We start from the raw sequence: 18,186 nt of genomic DNA on the forward strand, positions 1-18,186 counted from the left end.
ATGACCTGAGGTCTCATTTATAAGTCATTGTTTGTGATCCACCCTAAAAGATTCTTAAACTAATAATCAGTTATAAATGACAACTATTAATGCTTTTCCAGACACAGTCAGAAGGAGAACGAGGTGAGGAAGATTGCCTCCGTTTCGAGCAATGGAAAGACCCTCACGCTGACCGAGCCGCTGAGCTACACTCACCTCGCGGTGTCGGTTCAGCTCCCCGGTGGCACCGTGTTTGAAGGTAGAGGCGAGGTGGGTCTCCTCACCAGGAACGTGGTGGTGCGAGGCTCACAACACCAGGAGTGGGACGAGACCATCAAGGCCTGTCCTGACGGATTCAACACAGGTCGGTACAACAGTGGATGATCGTCACACCACATCTGAACTTTGTAATCCATTCATTTCTGCAACAGTTTGATTGAAAATTACATTATCAAGTCAGGGTGTAAGCCATGAAGGTGCAGAAGTTTGTCAACAAAGGCATGATAATGTTGCAAGCCTCCATTCTTTCTTTCTTTTTTTTAAATTGAATAGGTTGCATCTCTGCATTAACTCCTGTATTCGTCACACAATAATGCATCATAGATTATTAATTCAAAAAAATATATTCTGTGTCCTGCAGGTGAATTCGCCACTCAGACCTGTTTCCAGGGGCGCTTCGGGGAGGAGGTTGGCAGCGACCAGTTTGGAGGCTGCATCATGTTTCATGCACCCCGACCCAATGAGAATTTAGCCATTGGCAGGCTGGAATATGTGGAGGTAACATGCTTAAATTCACTTTCAGAAAATCTGTCACAGCTTGACAAACTGTAAAAATGGCCAGTAGAATTTAGCGATGAATTCCACAATACACAGTTTACACAGACCGCAAGTTATTTGGGGACATTATAACAAATGAGCCGCTGCGATTTGTAGTAGTCGGAAGCAGGAGAGGGATTTATGATTCATTTCTGATAAAAGGGAGTTATAGTCATCCAGGATTGTGAAAATGTGTTTGAGTTAATTTCTTCAGGTTGGATTGTGTAATGCTGTTTAGATTTTTAAAAACAACATGTCTAAATAAAGATAAATTGCCCAGTAATTTGTATCTATTTGTTGAGTATGCACACTAAATCCTTTCCCTACACGTGTGCAACAGGTCTTCCATGCTGGACAGGCCTTCAGGTTGGGACGTTACCCCATCCACTGGCATCTGATGGGAAAGATCGACTACAAGTCCTATGTGAGGGGCTGCGCCATCCATCAGACGTTCAACAGAGCCGTGACCATCCACAACACCGACCAGCTGCTGGTGGAGAAGAACGTCATCTACAACATCATGGGCGGGGCCTTCTTCATCGAGGATGGCATCGAGACGGAGAACATCCTGCAGTACAACCTGGCTGTGTTTGTCAAACAGAGCACCAGCCTGCTGAACGACGACATCACGCCCGCCGCCTACTGGGTCACAAATCCAAACAACATCATTCGCCACAACGTCGCGGCGGGGGGAACCCACTTCGGCTTCTGGTACCGCATGCATGAGCACCCCGACGGTCCGTCCTACGACCCAAATATCTGCCAGAAGAAGGTTCCTCTGGGCGAGTTTTACAACAACACCGTGCACTCTCAAGGCTGGTTTGGACTTTGGATCTTCCAAGACTTTTTCCCAATGAAGGACGGAGGCTGTCGCTCCAAGATCCCCGAACCGGCCGTCTTCCGTTCCCTCACCACCTGGAACTGCGAGAAGGGCGCCGAGTGGGTCAACGTGGGCGCCGTCCAGTTCAGCAGCTTCGTCATGGTCAACAATGAGAAAGCCGGCATCGAAGGCAAACGGATTTTCCAGTCGTATGTCAGCGGCTTCGGCGAAGAAGGAGGAGCGACGGTGTCCAACAGCACCATCGTGGGCCACGTCGACGAGCTCCAGCTGGGGAGCAACTACTGCACGCAAAGAGGCGTCATCCTGCCCTTCGACGACGGCATGAGTGTCCTGAACACGAAGTTCATCAACTTTGACCGCGGCTCCTGCACGGCCATCGGGGTAACCAAGATCGACGGGAAGTGCTTAGATCGGTGTGGAGGCTGGGCCGCCCGGTTTGGTGGCATTCAGTACTTTAAATCACCCAACAAGGCCGGATTCAGGTGGGAACACGAAGTGCAGCTGCAAGACACCGATGGCTCACTGACAGGTATTTATGATTATTATCATGGGCTTACCTTTCCCGCTTTTTCATATTTATGACGACAATACAATTAGCAGAAAACTGTTATTATTGCTATGAAATCTCTATTAAACTACTATTACTTGCTTAAACTTTATCAGGGTGTAACAATTTAAAACATCAATTCATTATGTTAGACATCTGAGCACCATGGTTTATAGGAATAATTCTCTTATATAGGTGGAAATACATTAACCATTTTAGACTGTTTAAAACATCAGATAAAGTCAGTTTCTTTAAATGCTTGAAAAGTGATGCACCTATCCCAGCACAAAGTCCTTCTACAATGGTATAGGAGAGCGCAATGTCACCAGTCTCTCACTTATTAAACAATTAAACTTGTTTTAGGGCAACATCCTTCTTTATATTATTGTTTTTCTTCTGGTTGCACTTTTGTTTTAATTAATATTAAGAAATATTCAAAATAAAATAGATTATGAGAATACTTTATTTTTCCCAGAATCTAATTCTTGAAATGTGATTTATCGAAGATACATCCACATATTTATTTCAATTCATCATAGGATAATGGGTTCAAAATCATGCATTCGTAATAGTTTTAGAATTTACTTATATATATAATATATTGTAAAGTGTTGCGTCTTATTCCATTTTTTGAATTCTTTTCTAATTGTTGGTATATTATAACATCTCACAGAAAATCTCTTTTGGAAAATGCTGCAATATTGAGTTTTATTCAAACGACAGTGTAATTTATGACCATGGGATTCCTGGTGATGGTTTTTCCTCTCGTCTTCAGGTAACGTCGATCACACCGTTGTGCCCATGAGCAACCTGTTGGACCCGGCTCACTGCTCCGAGAGTCCCGAGTGGAGTGTGGGTTTCCCCGGCGCCGTGTGCGACCACACCGTCGGCTTCCACCGTTTGTCCTTCAACAACCCGCAACCGTCCTCTCTGGACGCCAAGGACACCATCATTACCAACTCACATGGTATTGACATGCAATCAGCCACAGCATCATTAAATACATGTCATCGGGTTTGGTATTTGATGTAAATTTCATTTGTGTGTATGAATAATTATAATGTGTCACAATCGTTCTAAACATTCAGCGGGAAAGTTTGGTGCGTTCAATTTTATTTATCAATCAAAAATCATCTTTCGATCGTGTGCAGTCAAAAAAGAAAGTTGTGGATGAGACAGAATTTGATTATTGCTATTTTACTTTCAGATCACTTAACACCACAGCATTGTTGAAAATAGAAGCATTGAGACGTTTAAAATATGGCTATGATGTTGTTGTAAATGGATATAAATGTTTACTGAAGTCTCTCCATTACCAGGCTGATACAATATCTTGCACAGAACAAGAATACTTTTATTCGAAGATATTCAATGAAATGACACTAAAACACAGATTATCATCTCTTTTTCTTCTACTACATGTTTCAAAAAGGGTTAAAAAAAAGTTTGGTACTCGATAATAGATATATACTGTGAAAAATAGGATGTGATAATCTGCTTTCACATTCAGGCACCACTGTGGTCCCGTATTTGAAGAAAAGACTGACTCACAAGTTCGGCTGGATGGTTCTGCTGCCCTCTGGACATACGTACAACTGGTACTTTGACAACGCCGACCAGATCACCAACATCAGCTACAGTGCAAAGTTTTACAGCTTCAAGGTAACAAAGACGATCACAGGATGTCAACAAGCAATCATATTTTCTCAGACCGGCTTTGATCTGATTTACCCTCTTTTTATTTCCCCTCTCTCTCCCACATGCAGCCGGATCAGTATGTGATCATGAATCATAACTTCACCCAGAGTCCAAACAGTTTCCGCGTCATCGACAAGAGAAACGGCTCCACGTCGCCTCTGAGCTTCAGCAGCAACGAGAACGGCGACTGGTACTTCGACGAAAACACCAACGACCTCTTCTACCTCGGTTAGAGACGCTCTCGTCTGACTGCTGCGGTTAAAGTGACGAGTTTGATGATTCGCTTCAGAGAAGAGCTGTGTTAGTTCTTTGGTGCAACTTTGGATTTAGTTTTATGAGTTCAGCCATTGTTCTGTTCCTGCAGTGTCTGGGAAGACGAACGCACGCAGGAGGCGTAACAGCGTCGACCGCTCCATGAGTGACGTCGCAGTGAACTTCCAAGTCTACCGCTGCTTCTTCCCGAACTGCATCCCTCCTCCTCCACCTCCCCCCGCCACGCTCGCCCCATTACCCAGCGGCCGACCGGATGACTTCATGTACGCTAATTGATTCAGTTTCACTCACAATAATCTGTCTTTTTTTTTTTTTTTCATACGTTCTCAACAATATCTACACATTAACTGAGTCTAATTTCCTCTTCATGGTGTGAAAATGTGCCTTTTTTTCTGTAGTCTTTGGTCTAATGCCTCTTTCTGGAGCGATTCGGCTGAAAACAACTTCACGGTTCCTGCAGAGGGCGCCGATGTGGTCATCCCATCTGGTATGGTTGACTTAAGGCACAATATGTAATAATTGGGTTTGATTTGATTGAATGTAATCTGAAATAATCCTCATAAGGACGTCTCAAAGAAAATGTTGTGATTTGTTGCCGACTAACTAACCATAGTCAGCTGTTAATATTTAACTGTTTCCTCTTACAATACCAGTTTGCACCATAAGGTGGTGTATTAAGTCACTCACTGAAGTAGCTGGACAAACATTGTGGCAATATAATCAAGCTCAATTATTTAGTCTACATGGTGAGCAGGAATACCATATTTACTTGCAAATATTTAACAGGATGACTGCATCACATCATAAAATATCAAAAATGGGAGGAAAAAAAAAAAGTCTGGACTTCTACAGCTACCAGCCAAACTGAAGAGCCAAAACAATGAAACTCAGACATAGATCACAATCTCTACCTCTAAAGTGACTCAATGCTGCCACCTAATGTACAACAGTACACATTGCTTTTACGTCCCCCATTTAATGCATTTTATCACCCCCAACCACAGGGAAGTGGGTTGTTTTGGACGACGACCCTCCTCCCTTCAACAAGCTGACGGTCATCGGAGTGCTCGAGATCCCCGACACCTTGAACAGCTCGTCCTCCAGACCGGCTCGCTCTGCTCCCGAGTACAGGACAGTGACGATCGATGCAGTGTACATCTCCATTCAGGTCTGTGTCAACTCTATTTTCTTCGTAATTACCCAGAAGGATATTTAACATTTTATTGAAAACCTGTTCTTTGCCATTTCATTGCATCTATACGTTTACACGTATAGATATTTGTGTGTCGTCAATGCATCACAGGATAGCTGGACCTTAAGATATAAAACATTCTGCAACAAAACTGCATGAAGCAGTGCAAATTGCTGACAAGACAAATATTTTTTGTATCATCATTTAACAAAAGAACTATGATGTTATACATAATATTTTTTTTCGTCTGCTTTACAGGGTGGCAGGATGATTGCGGGCCGGGAAGACGAGCCGTTTAGAGGCCAGCTGCTCATCGAACTGAGAGGAAACCACCGGACTCCTGACTGGCCTCTGCCCAACGGACCCAACCAGGGATCCAAAGTGTTGGGTGAGAACCGTAACCGTAACAAGGAAACCAAGAGTAGTCCCTCTGGACTTGTTTACACCGTGTAGAAGCGTAACAGTCATTTCAGAGTTCTTGGCATTGCTGTTGCATTTATTAACAGACTGAAGAAAATTATTTGACGTATCAATAATAATGTTAAAGGACTCGACTCTGACCATTAAGTCAATCTCAATAAACAAAAATACATTATAAAATCTAATGGAAATCCTAAAACTGAGCATTCGTGTTTTAATAAATGCACAGGCAATGTTTCATTTCTGATATATTTCATACAAAACATGCATTTACACCTTTTTCGCCATCCAACTTCTTCCTTAAGTGTCAAATCATTGCAGTAGCTGTTAAATTCTGGTATGAACTCACAAGGTCAGAAAGGCTGTTCAATCCCTTCTCACTGGTGCATTTTTAAGAAACATGCATTTTGTGGCAAGTATAAGTACAAGTATATAGATATTTGTAGATGACGGACTGTCTTTTTGTTGCTGACGCAGGCGTGTTTGGTACTCTTGAGCTCTTCGGTCTTCCTCCTGCTGTTTATCACACCAAACTGGCTGCGACTGCTGCTGCTGGATCAAACTCTCTGACACTGGCCAAATCTGTGGACTGGCAGGTCTGCTTCCATTTATTTATTTCTGTGTTGTTATAGTTTTGTTTTTTTAGGAGCACAGTGGTCAACTCTGAACTAAATAAGCTGTTTGTCCTCCCACATTTTTCTCTCTCTATTTTTTTCTAGTGCACAATTATTTGACACTACGGTATTTACATTCAAAAGTATTGAACGAGCTCTGATCTGCTGTTTCCGTGTGTTTTGTGTTTGCGCAGGTTGGAGATGAAGTCGTCATCTCCACGACCAGCTACAGCCCGTGGGAGACCGAGAAACATGTGATCGCTGCCGTGTCTTCAGATGGCCGCACTCTGACCCTGAACCGACCTTTGACCTACACCCACATCAGTCAGTTTGGTTTCTCGAGACTCAATTTTGGATGAAAGAAAACGACTGAAGTAATGACGTTTTCTCCCCGTTTCCAGGTGAGACTCACTCTGTGTCTGGTACGTCTCACTCCTACACGCTGGCGGCTGACGTCGGTCACGTGACCAGAAACATCAAGATCATTGGTCAGGAGTATCCAGAGATGGCGGAGGAGTCGTTCGGAGCGCGACTGCTGGTCGGCTCGTACTCCTCGGAGGGAATCGACTACAAAGGTGAGAAGATTTTTACTGAAAGGGAGTGTAATGACTTATGTTCCCGCTGAATACTTTCTGTATTTTCAATGTTTAGCCAGCCCATCCTAAACAGTGTCAATGTCTCCTGTAAAGAATCATAGTATTTTCATTTTACAATTTCAACCAAAAACAACTAGATTTTTTTCTACATTTAAATGATGTGAAACTGTACTAACCACTATAATTAGATATTATTAAAATGCCGGCACCATATCGGAACTGTTAAGATGTATAAATACATTAAAACCATTATTAAAAAATAGCCAGTGTGGCTGATGTACATTATGTATAATGATTTAACTAAATTTTTTCTTGAAATATAACCGCTATAATAATACTGTTGTTAAAAGTGTAGTCACAACACAAGGAACTGTGATTATTTACAGACTTTTGAGTCATTATTAGTTTCCTGTCTTTATTGTGACAAACATTCGTACATTTTAATATATTACACCTGATGACTCTGCTGAGGTGCTTTTAAAGCTTCTACTCTCCACCAATAAACTTGCTGCTTTACTTCCTACTTAATAGTTTTACAATATGAAAAGGCTTTAATGTTCCTCCAAGCGGTGTTCAGCCCGAGTAACGATACTGACTTTGCTCAGTAAAAGCAAGCAGGAGACTAATGGTTTGTGGGTTGTTGTTATTTTTTTTTAATGTTTCTTCATCATAGTTTGACTTTTTCTTCTGCAGGACAAGCTCAGATTAGGAATGTGGAGTTTTACCGTTCTGGTCAGGAGGGCTGGACCGATTCATCGGACCCACGTTACTCTGTGGCCTTCCTCAACCTTGGACCGGTACATATTCATATTACACTATACGTTAGGTGAAAGTAGCAGATCAACCCATTACATGAAGATGGAAGTCATATTGTTCCTGTGTTTCAGGTTTCTGGAGACTCGTACATCCAGGGCTGTGCCTTCCATGACGGCTTCTCCCCGGCCATCGGCGTCTTTGGAACGCACAACCTGAACATCGACCAAAACGTTGTGCACCGCACCGTTGGAGAAGGTAAACACTGTCCTCATCCTTCTTCTGCTCCCTGACTCTACCCGGCACTTCCCAGGGTTAGTGGATGAATGAGTGTGTTTTGCATCAGGCATCAGGATTTGGGGCGACAATATAACGGCAAGGTGGAACCTGCTGATGATGGCGCAGTGGCCCGGGTCCTACCAGGGCCGAGAGGAGCCCTTTAACTTTGCCTGGAATGCTGTAATCGAGGTCCTTCAACACAAAATACACACATCACACATGAATATTATAAATATTTTCTACTATATTTATGTTTTTTGGTTTTTTTTTTTTTTTTATTTCTCCAATACATCAGGTCAATGAGGGGACAAACACTGTGCTGCAGTATAACATCGTTGCAGGTTATGAGAGAGTCGCGTATCGCATCAATGGTGAACCATGCCCAGGTAAATAACTCATGGAACACTATAACATCATACATTGTATTTGTATGTACATGGAAAATCAACTGCTATTATATATTATACATTGTCCACACCCACCTATTTTTTTTCTGCCTGTAGGCGTTGGGAACAGAAATGAGAAGTGGCTTCATAACGAAGCTCACGGCGGCTTGTATGGAGTCTATCTGAACGAGGACGGCCTACCCGGCTGCAGTTTAATCCAGGGTTTCTACGTCTGGAGGAGCTTCGACTATGGCATCTACTTCCAGGTACAACAACTGAACTCCGTCTGTTTGTGACGCTGGATTTCTGTGATGTTACGCTCAATGACAGTTAATCTTTCTTCTGCTCGTCTCAGACGATCATGAGCATCGTCGTTTCCAACGTGACCCTGGTGGATAACGGGATGGGCATCATGCCTCTCATCTACGCTCCGCCCTCCCTCACACACACGTTGGGAGATAAAACTGTACACGTTCAAGTAAGAGGCTTGTTTCTTTCATTTGGATTTGTTCAGTTAGGTGCGTTGTTTGCAACAGATAATAGAAAACTTAGTCTATTCTTTTTTTTCCTCCAGAATTCTTTGGTTGTTGGCAGTAGCCCGAACTTCAACTGTGCGGACACTTTGAACAGCAGTGACTTCAACCTGGCCATCAGCTCGGGCCACCGAGCGCCCAGGCCTGTCGAGGGTAACGGACCACAAACACACCCACTGAAAATCCATTCATTTTAAATTTTGTTATGTTGTATTATAGAAACAATGTTAACCTGAACTCTTTTAACGCTAGATTGACTGAATTAATTTAGATTTTTATCGCTGTGCCTCTGCTTCTTTATCTAAGATTACTTTTCAGTTTCTGGTTGTTCTTCAGTATTACTGTGTTTGACGGAGGTTCGGGTTACAAATCTGTGGCATGCTGGTGAATCTTGTGGCCATAATGGCTACATGATGGTGGTTTTTGTTCGGAGAAATAGACGGGGAAAAACAGATTTATTTGTAAAATACATTTTAGCAACGATGCTAAACAATGAAATTCAGAAAAGTGGTTCACATGAACAAATATTTTGACAAGAGCGAGAGCAAAGAGAAACAAGTTAAAATAAAATAACGAAAATAAACTCAAAGCAATTTAAAGATACAATGCAAGATAAAATATATCGTCACATTATATACTTCGACGTGATTTCAGGCTAATTAAACCGATAAAATATTTTTTCCCCTCACTGTTTCTGGTTCTTCTGTGTGCAGGAGGTCGATCTGGATTTTGCTGGTCTAACTTTGCTTCCGGACACAACACGGCTCCATTTAAGCCTCATCACTTGAACATGAACTACAACGCCATTACAGGCTTGATGAAAGTCACGGGTGAGTTCAGGCTGCTTTGGTCCTTCAGTAAACCTTTCCCACCATATTTCTTTGTCTTGATTTTTTTTTTGGGTGTTCTTCTTCTGTAGATACGACATTTGTGAATTTCAAAGACGTTTGCTCCGGCGAGACGAACGTCATGTTCATCACCAACCCGCTGAACGAGGACCTGCAGCACCCCATCGAGGTTTCAGGGATAAAGATGGTCGACAGCACCGAGGAGGGCAAAGTATTCGTTCACAGGCCTGATGTAGGGTGAGTTATCACACCTTAATAGATGACAGGCTGCTTTTTTTTTTTTTTCCAGTTTCTACCTGCAGTCCAAAAACATGCCTCTGAGGCTAAATTATAACGCCCCCAAAATATACGGGAATAAAAAAGAAAACTCATGTTTGACAAATCTAAAGCCATAAAGTGTCCATGTCACAACCGGGTTTATAATTCGTCCCTTCTGTGCCTCAGTAAAGCGAACCCGGCCGACTGTGTGGACATGGATTGCGACGCAAAGAAGAAGACGTTGCTGAAGGACATGGACGGCTCCTTCCTGGGCGCCGTGGGAAGCGTGGTGCCTCAGTCTGAATACGAGTGGGGCGGAGACCCCAGGAGGGGGCTGGGCGACTATCGCATCCCCAAAGTCATGCTCACTGCCCTCAACGGCAGCCGAATCCCCGTCGAGCAGGTCGCTCCCAACAAAGGTGAGATGAGAATGAAAAGTCCATATTTGTGAACAAAAAAAATGCAAATCAGGCTTCTAATATTCTTCTGACGAATCTACAAAATGATTGTTTCACATTTTTATTGAGTTGAACTGAACATTTTAGTACAAAAATGCAAGAATGATTTGTTGTCATCTAAGCCATTGGCTCGATAGTTAATTAAATTCTGATAAAGACATGGTTCATTCTTACCATACACAAAATGTAATCTCCCAAATTGTTGTGTCTAGGTGTGATCAGGAAAAGCTGCACCTACGTGGCTCCCTGGCAGAGCTACAAATGCTTCGGGCTGAATTATAGGATGCTGGTGATCGAAAGTCTGGACGCCGACACGGAGACCAGACGTCTGTCCCCCGTGGCCGTGCTCAGTAACGGCTTTGTGGATCTGATCAACGGTAGGACGGGTTTCTACCTGTGGGACTTGAACGCTCTCTCCACAGTTTTTAACCTGACTGTGTGTGTTTGCGTCCAGGCCCTCAGGACCACGGCTGGTGCTCCGGCTACACCTGCCAGAGGAGAGTCTCCCTCTTTCACAGCATCGTGGCCACCGGTCAATACGCGGACGTCTTCTTCACCAGCGTCAGCCCGCAGAAACTTCGCCTCATGATGCTGGACGCCGATCCGTCTGAGGTCCGTGCCCTCCTCACAGGATGTCACTCTGCTGTCAATGCTTTAATGACTTTATGGTGATCAGTTTATCAGATGATTCTGGGATCAAGTGTCACGAAAAAAGACTTCATTTTGATGATTCCGATGAAGTGTGTGTTTGTTTTGAATTCATGCAGAGCGTTGTGGTGTCAGTCTTCTACTCAAGCCCTCAGCGGCTCGACGTGTACGTCGACAATGAGCTGATCGCACCGGCTAACGCTCAATGGAACGAAGACAAAAGCGACTACACCCTGAAAAAGCCCATTTATGCAGGTATGTACACACCCACACGTACACGCACAACTAAGACAAAAAAAATAAAAAATCCACAAAAAACAAGGGGAAGCATCATGACAGGTGGGTGAAAACTAATTTTAAAGGAACAATTAAACACTGTAAGTGAAGAAATAAGTGACATAACATACAACAGGAAATAGCTAGTTATTAAAAATAAACAAGTAGATGAAGAATTAAGGGACAGCAAGGGAGTGTCTTTGCACATTCTATATTCTAACATTCAGTTTCTGCCAACAAAGAGTGTTTTCATTACTGTCAGTGCAGATAAGGATGCACATGTCGTGCAGACAAAAACGTTATGCATTTTGGTTGGCGTAATTTCACATGTATTTTTTGCTCTCATTCAAACGGTCCAACTCGGTGAGGAGAATGTGCAAACCACTAGTCCTCCATGTGACCAATATCTTAGACTGTATTTAATGGGTTTTTTGCCATTAAAAAAAATTGTGTAATTAAAATACTAGTCAAAGCCACAATGTGTGTTCAAGATGTGATACAAGCTGATCCAATTGTTGAATACCTGGTGATGTGTTATTTCTCTTTTCTTTTCCAGGAGAGTACGTTCCTCAGCTGAACGCCACTTTGGGCACAAACTACTTCGACCAGGACTTCAAGATGCTGAAGGTCCTGGTGAGAGGCTCCACGCCGGTGGAGGTTCGGACTTCCCCCGTCCTCTTCCTCGCCTTCGAGCTGCCCGCCATGACCGAGGACGAGTTCTTCGGGGAGAACCTGATCCAGAACCTCGCCCTCTTCCTCAAAGTTCCCCCCAACATGATCAGGATCACCAACATCATCAGGGAGGACGGAGGCTCGCGGCGCAGGAGGAGATCCACGGGTCTGATAGTGGAGGTGGAGATTAAGAAGCCTCCAGTCAAGCAAACCACAGACAGCACCAACGGTGAGGAGGGAAGAGTATCAGGGGTCCTGGAGTTCCTCTGTCCTGCATGGTTTAGCTCTCTGAGCATCGAAAAAAAATTAAACAACTATAAAACCAAAGATAAAAACCTCAGACGTGTCTGTAAATTAACAGATGCAGAAATGCGTCTGACGTCCCGGTGCTTCCTGTGTTTTCTCAGATGAGGAAGACTTCAAACTGCTGGAGAACATTGCTGATGATCTGGGACAGGCGGCAGTTTCTGGAAACCTCAGCAGGTCGATCGGCTTCAACGTGTCGTCAATGGGAGTGATCCCGCCTCCTCCTTCTTCCTCAGACCCCGACTGGAATGAGGTGAACTTGAGCAGGAATTTATTTAAAAAATGTTTAATGTTTGGTTTCTCTCCCACTTGTACACGGATTCAGCAGGTGTCCCGCTTTAAATTTCAGGTGGCGACTGAAGAAGCGACGAGAGAGGAGCCTCGAGTCAGTTTTGTCACCAGCGTGGACGACCTGCTGCTGATGGTCCCGCCCATCGCCGGCGAGTATGTGGGTCCTCTCTTCCAGCAACCCAGTCTGATGGCTGTGGACGATCAGGTAAGATTCTTAAAGTTATTCATCAAATGATGACATTTTACCCACTATTTGTTAAGTCATTCAATCAAAAAGGAATGAGGCATTATAAAAAAAAAAAAAGACCTGGCACAAGGTTTGTGTCTGTTAACACCGACTTGTGTTGCCGCTGTCTGCAGGGTAACTGTGTTTCTGTGGGAGTGACGAGTCTCACGGCGACGGCCAGCCTGAAGGACGCCGATGGAAACGATGTGAGCGGACTGGGAGGAAATGCCACCATCCAGTTCAGCACCTGCTGGGCCAACTTCACCGACCTTACTGTACTCGGCAGTGGTAGGAGCACATTTCTTCACATATATCGCGTAATAGACCAAAGTCAGTAAACGTCTGTATTTCTGAAACGGTGTTGGAGGGAACAGACGTGATGGAAACTAAAGAAAATAAACAACACGGCTGTTATTTAGAGACGCAAATCTCAACACACAAAGACAATAACATTGTCTGCTTAAATCTTTTTGTTGTACACAAATAAATTCATAAATACACTTGCAGTTATGAATATACATGTATATATACACACACACACACCTATACATTTAACAATCATTTAAAATTTGATCTAGAAAGACAAAGCAGGGTTTGTGGCTTGTAACTGGAGGATTAATTCCTCCTCTTCTCTCCGCAGGCGATAACCTGACGATGGTCTTCATGTTGAAGGAGTGGAGCACACAGTCGAGAGCCTTCACGGTCAAAAACACCCCGACCACCCAGTCACCCACCAACACCACCACCATGCCAGCAGTAACCACCAACGCACCAATTCCCACTGACGAAAGCATCTTCGGCTCCAGCGCTGCCGTGTCTGCTGGCAGCCTGTGTCTGCTCAGCGTCATCTACACTGTGGCGTGCTGCTTAAATGTCATTTCTATATATTAGAGCTCCAGCTCCATGCTGTGAACACTTCTCAGGGTTTTATGAAGATGATTTCATTTATATTTACTATAACTTGAAGAAGCGTGCAATCATTCAGGCATATGAGGGTTGGGTATTTTTTTTCTGTTTCTTGGGATTTTCTTTTCATCATAGGTGGAAATAGGTGGAAATAATGCTGACATTAAATCCAAATTTGGAGTACAGTAGTTCAAATCAGAAATGCTACAACTTACTGAAATGTTTAACTGAAAAGAAGATATGGGTGTGGAATGTTTCTGCTGGTCTCAATATGCTCCTTTATAAACGGTTTACATCCAGCTGAATGGGGCCTAATTCTCCAAATCAAAGATGTCCCATTAAATAGGTAATGTTTTGCATGTAATGCACTTTTCACAATGTCACAATGAAAACGGCTGCCTAGAGTGGAAAAAAACCACACGTATGGGATAAAATGCACATATTATATATTTGTACTTCATCCCTTCCCACTTCTGTCTTTGTATCACGTGTGATGTTTATTGGTGTGCAGTTGCTATAAAGTTCATTTCGGCCTGAGGTAACTGGTGCTGGTCCTGCAGGTCCACAGTCCTGCATGCTATAGATTGTATTTTTAACAAACGCAATTGCCAACTTGAATCCGATGGAAAAATGAAGTTTTGCAGCCGAAATAAAAACAAGTTCCTTTGTGATTATTTAATATGTTTCTTGAAATAAAGTATGTTTTTCTCTGATGAATACATCTTTATCTGTGTTTATTTATTGATGCAATATTTGGCAACAGGAATAAACATGGAGCCTTTTCCCGGCAACTTTTTTTCTTATGCTCCTGCTCCAAAAAAATAAAATAAAATATAGGAAAGTCGAGGAGGGAAGAGGAGCACCAACACAAAACAAAATGCTGAGCTCATCAATAAGGAAGACGCCAGCAGGATGCAAAAGAAAGGGACCAATGAGTTCCGAAAGAGAAAGAGAGATGACAGCCCGTCCACCTCCCAGGCCAGCGCCGTCTCCTGTGCTAAGAAAGCCAAAACTCAATATGACAAAAAAATTACTTAATTGGCAGCTTATCAACAACCACGTGCTGGTCCTGGGGAGAACATACAAACTTCCAGAAGATATCATTGCAATACGAAAGAGGTGGAAAGTGACACTATTATTTTAATTTGGAGTTTACATGACGGCAGACAGTAGGACAGATGGATGACTTAATTGCTGTGCGCAGACGCTGTCCATGGTGCTGAATGACGCTGTTTGGCTGCGTCTCTGCACGTTTCATATTTTCGGACACTGTTCGTGGCGCGTCGCGAGAGGGCGCAAGACTCCGCAGTAAACTCCGACACCGCAGCAATTTAAACTCATGCTTGAAAAGAGAAAGTCACTTAACATAACATGCTGGGCTTTTAACTGAATGTTCGTCTGTGTTTATGTTGTACAAGCAGATTTAGTAGCCGCAAACGGAGACGGAAAACTTTCTCCGAGAGATTCGACGCACCGGCAGCTGTGGCGCATCCTTTGAGCGCACATCTGCCCAGCTCCCCGCGGAGGGAGGTGACGGACCGAACAGAGGAACAATTAGTTTTTACAGCCTTAATTTGTGCCCTCCATTTAGCCCCGACGATAACAGTACAATGTGGGCGTGTCCTCGCCTCCTCCTTTAGACTGCGCGCCGCCTGTCCTCCTCAGCTGTGCGCACTTTGCGGAGCGGCCACTTGCTGCGGAGTGGATGCAGAGTTCAGCCGCAGCCGCAACCAACAGCGTCAGGCTCCGGCCGCAGACCCACGACGAGTCCGGAGGATGGAGGTCTACCACTTCACCTTTCTCTGCGGGGCTCTTGTGTTTGTTTGGGAAGTCCCCTGTTCCCAAACCTACGCTATTTCACCTCCATCTGCTCCCAAGAGCAGCGTGGTGGCGAGAATATTTGATGGACAAGCGGCGTCTAAATACTTTAAGGAGTTTCGAGCGCCTGCCTCTCTGGACAGAAGCTATAAAGCAATGACCAAAGAGCAGATAGAGCCTCATGATTACATGTTGTCCATTTACAAAACTTTCTCCACTGCAGAGAAACTGGGATTAAACGCCAGCTTTTTTCGCTCTTCGAAAGCTGCAAACACTATTGCAAGTTTTGTGGACAATGGGCAAGGTATGTGTAGCTGTGTGTGTGTTTCTGTCTGTGTGTGTGTGTGGATCATTGAACACCCGTGACTCATATTTTGTCTCCCACATTAATTCAAGGTAGACAATAGAGGGATTTTTTTTTTTAAAATAAAAGAAAAATGACAGTCAGATTCCACATCTCTGTGGTGTGTGACTTCATCTCCGTGAGAATGTATCTGACCCTTGCTGTTTTTTAATGCTTTCCACAGATGACCTCCCACTCTCCCCTCTGAGGAGGCAGCAGTATCTGTTCGACGTCTCAACCCTCTCTGAGAAAGCGGAGGTGCTGGGAGCCGAGCTCAGGATATACACCAAAGTGTCTGGGAATTTCAGGATTTCGGAAACGGAGCCGGTCGACATCCAGCTCCTCTCCTGCCACGACCAGCAGCTTCTGGACTCCAAAACTTTGGACCTGCAGGATTCCCACAGGCCGAAGTGGGAGGTGCTGGACGTGTGGGAAATATTCCGAGAGCGGCAGCACCTGAGCAGGGGGACGCTCTTCTGCCTGGAGCTCAGGGCCACGCTGGACAACCCCGAGAGGGAGGTGGACATGCACCTGCTGGGGCTGCACCGGCACGGCCGGCCTCAGCAGAAGAAGGCCATCTTAGTGGTCTTCACCAGGTCCAGAAAGAGGCAAACCCTCTTCAGCGAGAGGAGGGAGGGCAGAGCGCTGCTGGGGCTGGAGAGGAGAACCAAAGACAGGAGCCCCGGGAGGAGACGCAGGACGGCCGCCGTCAAAACCCGCCACGGGAAGAGACACGGCAAGAAGTCCAAGTCCAGGTGCAGCAAGAAGCCGCTGCACGTGAACTTCAGAGACCTGGGCTGGGACGACTGGATCATCGCCCCGCTCGATTACGAGGCGTACCACTGTGAGGGGGTGTGCGACTTTCCACTGCGCTCCCACCTGGAGCCCACCAACCACGCCATCATCCAGACGCTGATGAATTCCATGAACCCCAGCAACATGCCGCCCAGCTGCTGCGCGCCGTCCAAACTCAGCCCCATCAGCATCCTCTACATCGACTCAGGGAACAATGTGGTCTACAAGCAGTACGAGGACATGGTGGTGGAGTCGTGCGGCTGCAGGTAGTGGTCGTGACGGGCGTGACGGGTGCATCTCAATACCTGCACCCGGAAGTCTGAGAACTCTGCGTGGACACAATGTGATGCCCTCGGAAACCTTGCACCCGACAACAGCCACCATCAATACCTCAAACATTGTTTCTCCTGCGTCTTTCCTGACTGAGGAACTGGGGGCCTTAAACTCTACGCATTTAAGAGATCATGAACAGCAAACTGCTCAAAAGAATAGTTGAGCCTTTTGTTTACTAACTTTTTACCACCAAGGTCTGAAACTCGTGAAATGTGTCTTCCGGCTATAGGAAGAGGTTGAAGCTGATCATTTCTGTGAAGGTTTTAAATGCACATCGTCTCCCGTTAGGGGCCCTGAACAGGTCTGATGTCTGAAACATGCTCTCAGAAATCTCCGAACATGTTTGTCTTTTGGTTTTGTTCTTAATCCAGCGGTGTGCTGCACAAACAGTTCTAAAACTCCTCGACCTCAGCAGTGGAAGTTTACTCTGCAAAGTGCTGCTGTGAATCTGCAGGGACCCTGTAGCACTTTAAATGCATGTACAGGTGTTTCCGCCAAAAAATGTTATGTTTGAAAAGTTGTATTTTAAATAATCCCTGGTTATATATCACGCGAATCAAATTATGACCGTAAAATTCTTTAGTTGGTTTTCAACCACAATTTTTAGAGCAAAGATAAAACCTATTGATAAGGACATTTTTGAGATACGCCTATATCTAAATGCAGGATTAGGAATGGAAACAGGTGGAGACAGCTACCCTAAAGATTTTATTTTATTTCTTTACCTAAATTAATAAAGCAATGCAAATAAATGTGCCTTTAAAGAGCTTTAAGGGTGCAGATATGATTTATCCAAGTAATGCTACCTCTTCCCCAGTGTTTCCAATGTTTTCTGAGTATTACAAAACTATACACGCATAAGAGGAGAATCAATTTATCTTATAAACACAGGTGGTAAAAGTACTCATAATTTAAACAGAAGTCCTGCAACTTGTGTTAAAAGAAAGAAAAATGATAAAAACAAAATAAGTACCTATTCAAATTTCAACTGAAGCAATACTAAAAAGAGAAAACACAAAAACAAAACAGTAAAAATTAACCTTAAGCTATATACACACACAATGCCTGTGTTAAAGTATCT

General features: G+C 44.1%; 2 protein-coding genes across 2 annotated transcripts in view; both read left to right on the forward strand.

The window, feature by feature from the left end:
* Window positions 1–13,801, forward strand: part of pkhd1l1.1 (PKHD1 like 1, tandem duplicate 1) — a gene marked incomplete at both ends in the record, with an annotated part of 36,905 nt that extends 23,104 nt beyond the window's left edge. The window contains 31 exons of the mRNA XM_080515634.1: window positions 102–343; window positions 620–756; window positions 1,136–2,165; window positions 2,959–3,150; window positions 3,694–3,845; window positions 3,950–4,109; window positions 4,246–4,417; window positions 4,553–4,641; window positions 5,159–5,322; window positions 5,605–5,734; window positions 6,244–6,362; window positions 6,575–6,704; window positions 6,782–6,955; window positions 7,670–7,773; window positions 7,864–7,987; window positions 8,076–8,197; window positions 8,304–8,394; window positions 8,512–8,660; window positions 8,750–8,872; window positions 8,969–9,080; window positions 9,641–9,757; window positions 9,847–10,012; window positions 10,220–10,452; window positions 10,704–10,868; window positions 10,946–11,103; window positions 11,259–11,394; window positions 11,972–12,316; window positions 12,495–12,646; window positions 12,743–12,889; window positions 13,045–13,198; window positions 13,551–13,801. Coding sequence (XP_080371760.1) covers window positions 102–343; window positions 620–756; window positions 1,136–2,165; window positions 2,959–3,150; window positions 3,694–3,845; window positions 3,950–4,109; window positions 4,246–4,417; window positions 4,553–4,641; window positions 5,159–5,322; window positions 5,605–5,734; window positions 6,244–6,362; window positions 6,575–6,704; window positions 6,782–6,955; window positions 7,670–7,773; window positions 7,864–7,987; window positions 8,076–8,197; window positions 8,304–8,394; window positions 8,512–8,660; window positions 8,750–8,872; window positions 8,969–9,080; window positions 9,641–9,757; window positions 9,847–10,012; window positions 10,220–10,452; window positions 10,704–10,868; window positions 10,946–11,103; window positions 11,259–11,394; window positions 11,972–12,316; window positions 12,495–12,646; window positions 12,743–12,889; window positions 13,045–13,198; window positions 13,551–13,801 — 5,740 coding nt within the window. The remainder of the gene's footprint in view (window positions 1–101; window positions 344–619; window positions 757–1,135; window positions 2,166–2,958; window positions 3,151–3,693; window positions 3,846–3,949; window positions 4,110–4,245; window positions 4,418–4,552; window positions 4,642–5,158; window positions 5,323–5,604; window positions 5,735–6,243; window positions 6,363–6,574; window positions 6,705–6,781; window positions 6,956–7,669; window positions 7,774–7,863; window positions 7,988–8,075; window positions 8,198–8,303; window positions 8,395–8,511; window positions 8,661–8,749; window positions 8,873–8,968; window positions 9,081–9,640; window positions 9,758–9,846; window positions 10,013–10,219; window positions 10,453–10,703; window positions 10,869–10,945; window positions 11,104–11,258; window positions 11,395–11,971; window positions 12,317–12,494; window positions 12,647–12,742; window positions 12,890–13,044; window positions 13,199–13,550) is intronic.
* Window positions 13,802–15,592: 1,791 nt separating this feature from the next.
* gdf6b (growth differentiation factor 6b) lies at window positions 15,593–17,042 on the forward strand (the record flags this gene model as incomplete). The annotated part of the gene is made up of 2 exons (XM_080516093.1): window positions 15,593–15,938; window positions 16,162–17,042. The coding sequence occupies 2 exons, from the start codon at window positions 15,593–15,595 to the stop codon at window positions 17,040–17,042; spliced, it is 1,227 nt and encodes a 408-aa protein (XP_080372219.1).
* Window positions 17,043–18,186: the final 1,144 nt, after the last annotated feature.

This window comes from Blennius ocellaris, assembly GCF_963422515.1.
Source record: "Blennius ocellaris genome assembly, chromosome: 20".
Taxonomy (NCBI): Eukaryota; Metazoa; Chordata; class Actinopteri; order Blenniiformes; family Blenniidae; genus Blennius; species Blennius ocellaris.